Here is an 11,086-nt window from a genome sequence, read left to right as displayed (position 1 = left end):
GTGGGGGGCTGGGCCCCCCACAGGCAGGGACAAGTTGCACTGAGCATCCGGTTGTCGCCCCAGCTGACCTCTTTGGAGCCTGGCTTAGGGTTGAGGGTGGGCCTGGCCAGTGGGGGAGCCTCCCACAGCCTGCTGCCCACCCCGTAGGGGTCGAATGGTGTCCCCTGGCAACCTCAGAATGAAACGTTGCTTGGAAAGAGGGTCTTTGCAGATGTTGTCCGTTGAGATGGTTGAAATGGAGTGGGACGGGCCCCAGACCCGATGACCGGCCCGATTGGAGTGACACACAGCAGATGGAGACAGAGACGGGAGCGTGAACCGCACACCGAGGAGCGCGGGGACAGACCCGCCCACACCCCAGGAGCCCGGGCAGAACACGGAGGGCGACTGTTCAATATGGCTTTATTTTCTGGTTGTCCACCTGTGTCCTACACCCGACCGGAGCTCCGAACCATCCTGCGAAGTGGCCCTGGGGTGGGGGGGCTCGCTCAGCAACCCCAGACACTGCCCCCTCCACCACCACGCTTGAGGGTGAGCCCACCCAGGCCCCCCACCCCTGCGGCATGAATCCCAAGAAGTGGCCGGGCACTTGGTAAAATCCCTAGGGGAGATGGGCCACCAGCAGAGCGAAGGGGGCATGAGGCAGAAAAGAACCTGCGGCCCCCACACCGCCCCCAGCGCACCCCCAGGCCTGGCCACCAGCTGGGGCCTGAGAGGCTGGAGGACAGGAGAGCCAGCCCTGCCCAGGAGAAAGACAGGTTTGGCAAAGGGGGTGGGGTGGGCCAGAGGTGGGGACACGACCCCCAGAGAAGCCCTGTCCCTCCAGTTAGCTGGCTCCGGGAGGGGACAGCAGCAGGCTGGGCAGGGGTGGGAAGGCCAGTCCCCAAGCCCCTTCGGGCTGCTCAGACCTCCCTGGTGGTAGAGATGCTCCCTTAGCACTTAACTGATCGTATTGCTCATGAATTGGCACACTCAGGCCTCCCTGAGGTCCCCTGGCGCTGGCGGCCCCGTTCCCGCCCCCAAGCTCGTGGCCCGTGAGGCGCCTGGTTTGTGGGGTGAGGGCTTGGTCCAAGCTCCCACTGAACCCACACCTGTCCTCCGGGTCCCCCAGTCGTGTCCCCAGGAAACACTCTCCCTCGATCCCCAACTGGACGTCGCTCCCCCAGGACACGCCCTCCTGTTCACAGATGAGGAAACGGCCCAGGAGCCACGAAGCAGCGAGTCAGCAGAGCGGGGGCCTCTGCCCCCCAGGGCCCCCCCGAGGACCGCCTCCCCGGGGGCCCGCGGCTGGGCCCCAAGAGGGAAGACAGCCTAGCGGAGGTGCTCGCGGTCCCCGGGGTGCAGCGCGAGGCGGTGGGGGGGGGCTGCTGTCTCCAGGGCACCAGACGGGGTTCAGGGGAGACGTACCCCTCAGCCCTGGCCTAGGTGGTGGCCACAGGCTTCCAAGGGAGGAGCTGTAACCCAGGGACCCAGAGGCCATACCTGCCCCCCTCAGACAAGCAGGAGAGCACCCGAGTCACCGGGGAAGGGGACACGCGGAGGACAGCACAGGCGCCAGCCTACAGTCTGCGGCCGGTCACGGGCGGGAGAGGGCATGAGGCTGTGCTGGGAGCTCCGTCACCGCTCGGCACCCTGACGGCTGCAGGACCGGCCTCCTGGCCAGGGCGCATCCGCGGCGTGTCCCCAAGTCCGTGGCCAGGCCCCAGAATGCCACCAGCTGCTCCTCTGAGGGAGTTCGAAGGACAAAACAAAGAATCCCCCAAGTCCTCAAGAGCAACACAGAAAAGCTCTGTAATTCGGGGTGCGGCTGTGGGGAGCCCCTCCGGCCGCAGTGGGGGGCGGGGGGGCTGCGTCACTGCGTCTTGGCCTTCAGCAGCAGTCTCTGAACGGTTCTGTACAGGAGGTCGAAGTGCTGGGGGCACCAGGAGGGCGCCAGTGAGGTCACGTGAGGTCGGGAATAAACCCCACCGTGAAAGGCCCCAGGGCCGCCTGTGCGGTCACCTGCTTCTGGGCAGGACGTGCCCGGCCAGGCCGCCCTCCCGCCCGAGCCCTGCCCGCTCACCTGCACGGCCGTGTAGGCCATTCCGAGGTAGGCGCCGATGCAGACGGCCAGGAGCAGGTCAAAAATGGCTGGCTTGACCCTGGAGGGAGGGGAAGGGAGGGGTCAGGGGCCCGGGGAGGGCATGGGCCACGGGGTCAGCCAGCACGGAGGTGATGCCAGCCTCACCACTCCCTGGCTGTCCCGTGGACTACAGTCCCCTGGGAAGTGACCCAGGGGGACACAGGCCCCTGGCCCAGTGCAGCTCACCTGTAGGCGTTCATCACCTGCTTCAGCTGGTCATAGAAGACAAACTCGGGGTCCCTGGGGAGAGTGCGCATTCTCAGTGGGCTCAGCCCGGCGGCCGGCCACGTCTGGCCCTGCGCCAGACCAGCCAGAGGTCCCACCAGCCCAGGAACACAGCAGGAAGCGCCCCGTGTGCATGTCTGCTCAAGGCAGCCAGTGTCCCTCTCCATTACTCTGTCCATTACCCTGAAGTGACATCTTGTCTGTTGTTGTGGGTATTAAAATGTATTCTAAAAATGAGACATGGTTACCAGGAATTTTCCTGGTCCAGGAAGCATTTCTATAGAGGAAGGGTGACCCCGGCCTGGGAATCGGAGACCCCGGCCCCATGGCTGTGGGTCCACTCTGAGCCTGTGTCTTCTGTCCAAGCACTGTCTCCTGGGGCACCAGGAGTTGGGAAGAAGGCAGAGGCCAGCGAGGGCGCCGAGCAGTCTGGGGACGTCTCCTGCCTGTGGCCACCCACAGCGCCTTCCTACCACAGGCCCTGAGGCGCCTGTTCAGCTCAAGTGGGGAGCTCAATCTTGAGCAGAAAAAAGGCAAAACCCGGGGGGCTGGTGGTGGGAAGGAGCACCCCGCAAGTGGACAGCGACCCAGGGACAAGCAGCCTGACTCCCGGAGCACAGAAGCATCAGAGGGTGGGTCGGGGACAGGGCTGCCAGCTCTGAAACGGGATGTCAGCTCTGTGTGGGTCTCAAACAAGGAACAGGCTGTTAGCACAGACACACCCCAAGCACTGCGTGAGGTAAACTAGAAACAAGACAACGTGATGCGTATCCAGAACTCAAACTGAACTGAGCGCTCCGTATTTTCTAGTTATCACCCTATTTTTCGTTCCACATCTCATGAATCTGCTTGATCTGGCCCGGGGTATGTGCACGTGTGCGCGTGCGCGTGCGCGTGACTCTGGAAAGCCCGCTCGGTGTGCGCGTGGGTGGGGCAGGGCGGGGGGCAGGGGTGGCGCCCGCACTCACCGCTTGTCAGCCTTGATGTGATGCTGCTTCACCTCCTTCAGGTAGCGGCCCAGGTAGTGCTCCAGCGTGCTGAGGAGGGTGCCGTCCTTGTGCACCAGCTGGGCGGCGCGTGGCTGCGTGGTGAGCCAGTCCATCACCGAGTCCAGCTGCTCCTGCTGGATCTGCTGCGAGGGATGTGCTTGTGGCCACGCGGCCCCGGCCATCCGCGCCCTGCGCCCCGCCCGCCAGGCCCAGGCTTACCATCTGCTCTGTGAAGACCGGCATGTCCGCGGGGGTCCCCTGCAGGGAGAGGGAGGGCAGGCCTGAGCCTCGGTCCACGGGGAGGAGGGCGGCATGGCCCGGGGCAGGAGCGGCCGCGGGGCCTCACCTTCTCGGTCAGGTTGTAGATGACCCGCGTCAGGGCCTCCGCGATGAGCCTCGTGTTGCGCGTCAGGGTTTTGGAGTCGACCCGGGACCTTCGGGGGCACATGTGAGAGAAATCTACATCCACCTGGAATCGGCATCGTTTACAATCGCCAGAAAACACCAGACCACAAGGGCGACCGCACGGCTGATGGTGACAGACAGGAAAAGCCATAGCCTCCTCGGGCAGGGTGGGTGCCGGCTGGCCCGCACCCCGGGGGGTCGCCTGCAGGGCCCGGGAGGCAGGCTGGCTCCCCGCATCCGCCTGGAATGACTGGACGCCCCAGGCCTCAGTTTCCTCCCCTGGAACGGGGATTGGGGGACACGGCCTCCACGGAGGGCAGAGTCGCTGTAACACCCAGCAGTGAGGTGAAGTGTGCCCCAAAATTCACACCCGCCCAAACCTGACAACGTGACCCAATTTAAAAACAGGGTCTTTACAGACGGGATCAGTTGGGTCACACTGCAGGAGGTGGCCCTAAATCCGATGGCCGGTGAACTTATTAGAAGGAAATGTGGACACAGATGGTCACGTGACAACAGAGATAGAGACCAGGGTGATGTGGCCCTAAGCGAGGGACACCAAGGGCTGCCAGCAACCCCGGCCAGAGGAACTCTGGGGGAACGATGTCACTGACCCCAGTGGCTGTGAGGTGCTGGGGCCTCGTGGGGGAGGCAGGGGACTCACTCTCCCGGCCCTGGCGTCCTTCCCTTCAGTTCTCCTTTGCTCTCAGCTCCCTCTGACCTGCAGCGCCCTGGCTCACGTCCCTCGACTTCAGTGCCACCTCCTCCAAAAAGCCCTCCAGGAAGCCTCCCCAGTGCCCCAGGACCAGCCGACGTCCCCGCTATGCCTGTTCTCTCTGGGCCTCGCCTGTCACCAGGCTGGGCTGGGCCCCCTCCAAGACCACCGCATCTCCCCAGCAGACGCGTGTCCAGTAGCTACACCACCGCCCAGGGCTAGCGAAAGAGGGCACAGCAGACGATCCCAGGCTCAGGGTTCAACAGCCGAAGCCACCATAAAACTGTGGCCCACTGAGGGCTGCCATGCCAGCAGGGCAGACGAATGGGACGTGAGCTCCCAAAACAGCGTGAGCCAGCGGCGCCAGCACCACAGAGACAGTGAGTGAGGAGGGTGAGCAGGGCAGGCTCCCGAAAGGCACAAGGGGCCCGGGAAGGGGACAGGCCACCATGCCAGGGCCCAGGGGCAGAGCCGCAGGGGGTGCTGAGGTGCTCGGGGCATGCACAGAGCCCAGAGGATACCAGACCACTGGCTGAGGCGCCCGTGTCCCCAGCACCCCTGCTGAGCAGCCCAGGTGAGCCACCGTCCGCTGCCAGGCCCGTGCTGGCCCCTGCCCACCACCTGTGTGGTGGGGTCACTCCCCGCCGGCGCCCTCGCTCTGGAAGAGACGACTTAGAATGTGCCTCGTCCACGGGGCCCGGCGGGCAGCGGGGGAGTATGGGGAGGCCTCGGGGCTGTGCTCACCGCACGTCCATGATGCTGCTGCGCTGGCCGTCGCGGTGGCTCTCCAGGTGGGACAGGGTGAAGGCGGGCAGCCGGCGGATGGCAAAGCGCTCGTGCTCCCAGGCCAGGATGTCCTCCGCCAGGTTGACCTTCTTGTGCACCATGGAGAAGCGCAGCTCCGGGAACTGGTGTGCGGCCACCTGCGGGGCGAGGTGGTCGTGGGGTCGCCCAGTGCCCAGCCTCCTGGGCCGGCCGCACCCCACCGGCCTGTGGAGGGACACGAGCTCCTCCCCACACCGCCCACATCTGGAAAATGGGGAGAAACCACTGGCCCCCAGAAACCCAACTGAGGTCCCTTCAAGGCCCCAGGTGTGCAGAGCACCCAGTCTGATTCCCAAGTGACAATGACCACTCGCTAACGAGGGGCAATGGGGCAGACGTCTCGGCCTGGCTCATGTCCCTGGCCTGGCCCGTGATGCGCTGTCACCCCTCAGAGCCTCAGGGGGCCTGTCTGTGAAGTGAGCAAGTGTCTGGCACTGTCCAGAAGGCTCCCTCACCCCCAGGGCACCCACCATCTCCAGCTCCCGCAGGAAGGCGTGTTGCAGCGTCCCCTCCCTGGGCGGCTTAGACACGTGCAAGTGTAGGCTGTCACCCCGGCCCACGGTGTCCAAGCAGAGGACGAAAGCTACGTTGTCCTGGAGCAGGCTGGAATCTGTGGGCAGCAAGAGCTGACGGGGGAGGGCGAAACCCCGGGCCCCCACCCCTCTGCGGTCCCTGACCCCATGTCCCAGGCCGCTGGGGGCCACTAACCTGTGTGGTCCAGGTTGTCTTCCAACCAGCGCTTGGTCCCCTGGTAATTAAACTTGCCCCCTCCAGAGGCAAAGAACAGGAGGTTATACCTGGGGGGGAGGGGGGGCCAAGCAGAGCCATCAGCCATGGCCAGAGTATTCAAATTCCCAATGAGGAGGACATGGTCCCCTGGGGACAGAACCCTGACCAGCCGCTACGGCAGTGACTCCCTCTCCCCCCACTGCTTATGACAGAACCGGGCCATCTCTGTGGGGCCGCCCGGGCCCTGTGGGGATTGGATAGCACCCCTAGACTCAATGCCAGAAGCCCCCTAGTCAGGACACCCACAGATGTCCCCTGCCATGGCCCAGTGTCCCCTGGGGGCAGGGTCAACCCTGGGTGAGGACCACTGATCTAGAGGCTTCTCTGAGCTCTGAACACAGGAGACGACCTGGCTCCACCCGGCCAGGAAGGAGCCCCAGGGGGACAAAAAGGAACATGGCTTCGGCAGCTTTCCTGAAGCCGCGGCTGCGGCCGGCACAGCGGGCCCCACCCACCCTGCCAGGGGCAAAGCCATCCTTCCAAGAGACAGAAAGAGAGGACCACGTGAGGATGGAGGCGGACAGTGGAGTGACGCGGCCACACGCCGAGGGATTCCGAGGACTGCAGGCAGCCCCCAGAGCTGGGGGAGGCGGGAAGGACCACGCCCCAGAACCTCCAGGGGGACACTGAACGGGGAGCACAAGTGTCGCTGTTTCAGCCACCCGGGGTGTGGAGCCTGGTGACAAAGGCTCTAAGGGACCGTCACCCTGGCCAAGCCCCCTCTGGCCCGGGCAGCATGGTGTGTGGATGAGCCACCCAGGAACGATCTGCCCAGCACCCACAGTGCCGACACGGGCGGGGGAACCCTGGTTTAATGAGCTCTTCTTTGAGAGTTTCTATTACCTGCAGCTGAAAGCATCCCCACCCCTCTGGGGACTAAGGGCAGCGGGGCCTCCTGGGTGGGATTCCGGGGGGTGGGTGTGGGCAGGGCCTGGCGCACGGAAGCCCTGGATACACAGACACTGTCAGTCTTGGGGTTGGCACTGCCCCAAGGCCACCAGACAAACAGAACCATTGCAGGTGTCAGGCTGCAGCGCCCCCCATGTCACTTACGCTGCGTGCGTGCGCTTGTAGGTGTACAGCCTGGAGAAGAGCCGGGCCAGCTCCAGCAGCACGGAGATGCCGCTCCCATTGGAGTCTGCGCCGTGTGACAGCCACTGCGGGCGGGCGAGACAGGGCTGGCCGTCACCTCCATGGCCACGCACGGCACCACGCTACCCAGAGCAGCAGTGGTCCACTCTGCCTGTCGTCACCTCCATGGCCACGCACGGCACCACGCTACCCTCTCAGAGCAGCAGTGGTCCACTCTGCCTGTTCCCGACCTTGGCCACAGTCCACTCAGAGCACCGCGGGATCGCCAGCCCCTCTGCTCAGGACCCCAGACTGACAGCACCCCAACTTGCACAGGACCGAGACCCTGGAAATTCGAGGCCCTGCTGGGTCTCAGGCTCGCTACGACAGCCCCGTACCCAGCAGGTACCTGGCCTCTGTCCAGCCTCAGCACGTGTACCAGGACCCTCACGCCCCCTCCCTGTGGGGGGGTTGGGCAGGTTCCCTCCAGCCAGACCACCGGCCTTTGCGCTATGAAGGCCCGTCCCCCACCCGGGTTCCCTGGCTGACGACAGTACTCTCTAAGAGGCGACAACTGGTTCTGGGGGAGGGAAAATCATCTTGGACTCCGTAACGGCCTGGGCCCTCCCAAGGTCAGTCTATAGCCGACACGCACTGAGTGTACCGACGGCATCAGAGTTCATGGGGACAGGGCCACGTGGTGCTCAGTTGAGAACTGGGCAGCAAAGGCCCAGGTCCGTGACATGTCCAGAACAGGCACGACCAGAGACAGGAAGTGGGTTCAAAGTGTGGGGGGATGAGGGTGACTGCTAATGGGGACAGGGTTCTTTTTGGAGTGGTGGAATGTTCTGGAATTAATAGCTCTCTCAAAGCGACTCTCCTGGCGAGAGGCACACCCCGACTCCGACATGTGCCCTGGCTTTGCCAGGCGGGGGCCACAGCCTGAGGGCAGGGCTGAGCGGGCCCAGACCACCACCCACAGAGGCCAGCTGGCTAGGCTGGCCCCCCACAGCAGCTGAGTGGAGCTCCAGGGGCTCCCGCCAACTCCCGCCAGCCGCCAGCCCTAAACGCTCTGCCAACAGGTGGGTCATGCTGAGCCCCGCTGTCCCCCGGGGTCTGGGGCCTCGGACGAGCTGGGCAGAGGTGCCCACGTGACCGGCCCCCAGTGAGACCCCAGGCGTTGGGTCTCTGTGAGGCCCCTGGGGACCGCACCTCACAGTGTGTCACGTCTCGTCTGAGGGGGAATGACCGTGACCCCAAAGGAGAGGACTCTAGGAGCTATGCCTGGGCCCCCAGCCCACCCCCCATCCTTGCCCTCGGCATGTCTCACCCCGTCCTGTCTCCGCACCGACCACGGCCGTAGGGGCCACCGCTGCTGAGTCCTGGGGTCCTCCCCACAAATTATCAACTGGGTATCTTGGAGACCCCAACACATACCCTGGGCAAGTTCCTGGCCCGGCCACCTATTTGCCATGGGACCTTGGGCACGAGACCCACCCCAGCTTAGCCTCAGCTTCACGATGACACCCACCCCACAGGGTCCTCATGGGAACCTGAGATAACACCCTAAGGGCCTCAAGAGTGGATGCTGCTGCTGAGCGTGGCCGCTGTCCAGCAGACGCTTCTGCCTCTGAGCTGGGCCAGAACACGTGGGAGGAAGGGTGACCCTCGCCCCCACCAGGGCAAGTGCATACATACAGGGGCCACTCCGAAGGCGTCGTAGTGGGCCACGATGACGATGGTAGGAAGGTCCTCTCCACCCAGCCCCGTCAGCCGCCCCTGTGGAGAGACGGGCTGTGAAATGCCGGCTAGCTGGGGTCCTGGACACCAGCGACGGCGAGGCTGCCCCCCTCAGCACGAGAGAGGGGTGGGAGGGGTTCTTTTAGGTTTGCCGGCTCCAGTCTCTATTGAGATTAGTCGATTGAGGACAATGTTTGAACAAATGGGCGTGGCCATGTGCCAATAAAACTATTTACAGATACGGCCGAGGGCTGGACTTGGCCGAGGGCCGGAGCTGGCCGGCCACCGCCCCGGCTCTGAGAGTCTGCCGCTTGTCTCCAGCGGGCCTCTGCCCCGGAACCAAGCCCGCCAAGCCGCTGTCTCGGAGGGCAGAGCTCTGCTGACGGGAGGGACGGTGTCGCCGGGCATGGAGTCCATGAGCCCATGGGCCTGGGTCCCAGCACTGGCAGGGGAGAGTGGGAGCAGAGCCAAGCCCCCCGCTTCCTCCCTGCTGCCTGCTCCCCTGGCGAATAACAGGATTGTGGAAGGCTCACGGCAGCAGACACTTCCAGAGCCAAAGGGCGAGGCAGTGGCTGGCAGGCTGCAGCGGACCCCAAACAGTGAAGGGCCCCGAAGACCCTCGGTGGCTCCATCTGCTGTGACCCCAGGACACTGGACCAACGGCAACTGACCCTGACCCCTGGGAGCCTGACAAGGGCCTGGCCGGTGAGGGTGGGGGTCCTCTGCCCGAATTCCCACGCTCCCTTATGCAGTTCTGAGAAACATGTCCATCTGGTCACTGCAGCGCATGCTCAGAGGCCGCAGCGGCTTCCCTTTGCCCTGGTCCTGATTTGGCCTGCACCCCCCAGCCCAGATCTCAGCAGGGCGGCCCGCTCGCCCGGAGCCTTGGTCCGCTCCTCACCGCCCCTTCGCTCAGCTGCAGGCCTCAGCCTGGACGTCCCTGGGCGTCCCTCTGAAAGTGCGGCAGGAACCGCAAGGGACGGTCAGCATCTGGCTCGCCGCTGCCTTCTGCACACAGCAGGGGCTCACTGTGCACAGGCAGAAAAGCAGGGACTCTCGCCGTGGGTGTGCACGGCCTGAGGCTGCCTCACTCAGTCCTGGAGGGGGAAAGGCTGGCTAACAGTGTGGCTGCACCCCAAATTCGACCTGAGCCCGCATGCTAACACGCGGTGGGGCAGGGGACGTTGAGCAGCCTTGCACTGTTGGCTGCGAACCCCTGCATGTCAAGGTAGGCTCCAACGATGACAGAGCGGTCTCAGGACCACGCCCCCGGGGTCCTGCACAGCAGCTAGGGATGACACTCACCTCCACACTGGTGATGAGCCAGTCGCTCACGGCTTTGCTCTGGACCCCGCTGGTGACCATCTGGAAGCCATTGGCAGTGGCTGTGTGGAGAAGCACTGGGGACGAGGGCAGGGAGGGTCAGCCTGGGCTGGCATCCTCGTCACCTCAGCACCCCAGACCTTAGGGGTTCAGTCTACGCAATGTATGTGCAGAACTGACTGCATGGACGAGAACACAGGGTGACGGCCAGACCCAGGAAAGAGTCTGGGTGAAGTCACTGCGGCCCCGCATGGGCCGGGGACAGTGCGGGAGGCACCCCGCTGCAGAGCCAGAGGCACAGGCCTGCCCTCCGACCCAGCCTCCCAGGACCGGCTCAGCATTCACACGACGGCCACCCCAGAGGTGACCTAGAAACAAGCGTCCTGCCGTCGGAAGACCCACGATCCACCGGCCCAGAGGCCAAGACGGTGTCGGTGCCCAAAAGTGAGTGACCCCAGCTCGGTGTGAGCGGACAGACTGCTGCAGACACCACTGTTTCATCTGGGGCCAGGGATTAAAAACGCTTGTGAGTTCACCCTGTCTCGAACCCGCTTCTGTCTTTACGCATTTAGAAATGCAATCGTCACGGGTACGTGAGATGTTATCACCGGAGGGAGCCGGGAGGAGAAGGCCCGTCAAGAACTGTTATGTTTCTGCAACTTCTAAGTCTTGACGTGTTCCAAAATAAACAAGTCACTTCTAAGAAAGATAGTTATGATCAACATTTGTGATCTCATATCCTGTTTTTTCCACTTATCAATATAAAATAAGCATTTTCCCATGCTGCTCAAAATTCTGTCCTGATGCTATTTTTCATGACTGCATAATATTCCACTAAGTAGATTCCTCTACTCCAACTGGAAATTTAGGTCTCCAAAAATT

General features: G+C 63.8%; 1 protein-coding gene across 1 annotated transcript in view; it reads right to left on the bottom strand.

The window, feature by feature from the left end:
• Window positions 1-385: 385 nt before the first annotated feature.
• The window catches only part of NCLN (nicalin), an 18,229-nt gene continuing 7,528 nt past the window's right edge, over window positions 386-11,086 (bottom strand). The window contains exons 4-15 of the mRNA XM_015585066.2: window positions 10,187-10,281; window positions 8,840-8,920; window positions 7,124-7,227; window positions 5,990-6,078; window positions 5,752-5,891; window positions 5,201-5,379; window positions 3,683-3,770; window positions 3,556-3,594; window positions 3,316-3,479; window positions 2,309-2,362; window positions 2,063-2,141; window positions 386-1,912 (exon numbers count right to left, since the gene is read on the bottom strand). Of these exons, the coding sequence (XP_015440552.1) occupies window positions 1,853-1,912; window positions 2,063-2,141; window positions 2,309-2,362; window positions 3,316-3,479; window positions 3,556-3,594; window positions 3,683-3,770; window positions 5,201-5,379; window positions 5,752-5,891; window positions 5,990-6,078; window positions 7,124-7,227; window positions 8,840-8,920; window positions 10,187-10,281 (1,172 nt within the window). The 3' untranslated portion in view covers window positions 386-1,852. The remainder of the gene's footprint in view (window positions 1,913-2,062; window positions 2,142-2,308; window positions 2,363-3,315; window positions 3,480-3,555; window positions 3,595-3,682; window positions 3,771-5,200; window positions 5,380-5,751; window positions 5,892-5,989; window positions 6,079-7,123; window positions 7,228-8,839; window positions 8,921-10,186; window positions 10,282-11,086) is intronic.

This window comes from Pteropus alecto, unplaced genomic scaffold, assembly GCF_000325575.1.
Source record: "Pteropus alecto unplaced genomic scaffold, ASM32557v1 scaffold30, whole genome shotgun sequence".
In the NCBI taxonomy this organism is placed as follows: Eukaryota; Metazoa; Chordata; class Mammalia; order Chiroptera; family Pteropodidae; genus Pteropus; species Pteropus alecto.
Note: the sequence above shows the minus strand (reverse complement) of the source record. Positions and strands in the feature narration are given on the sequence as shown.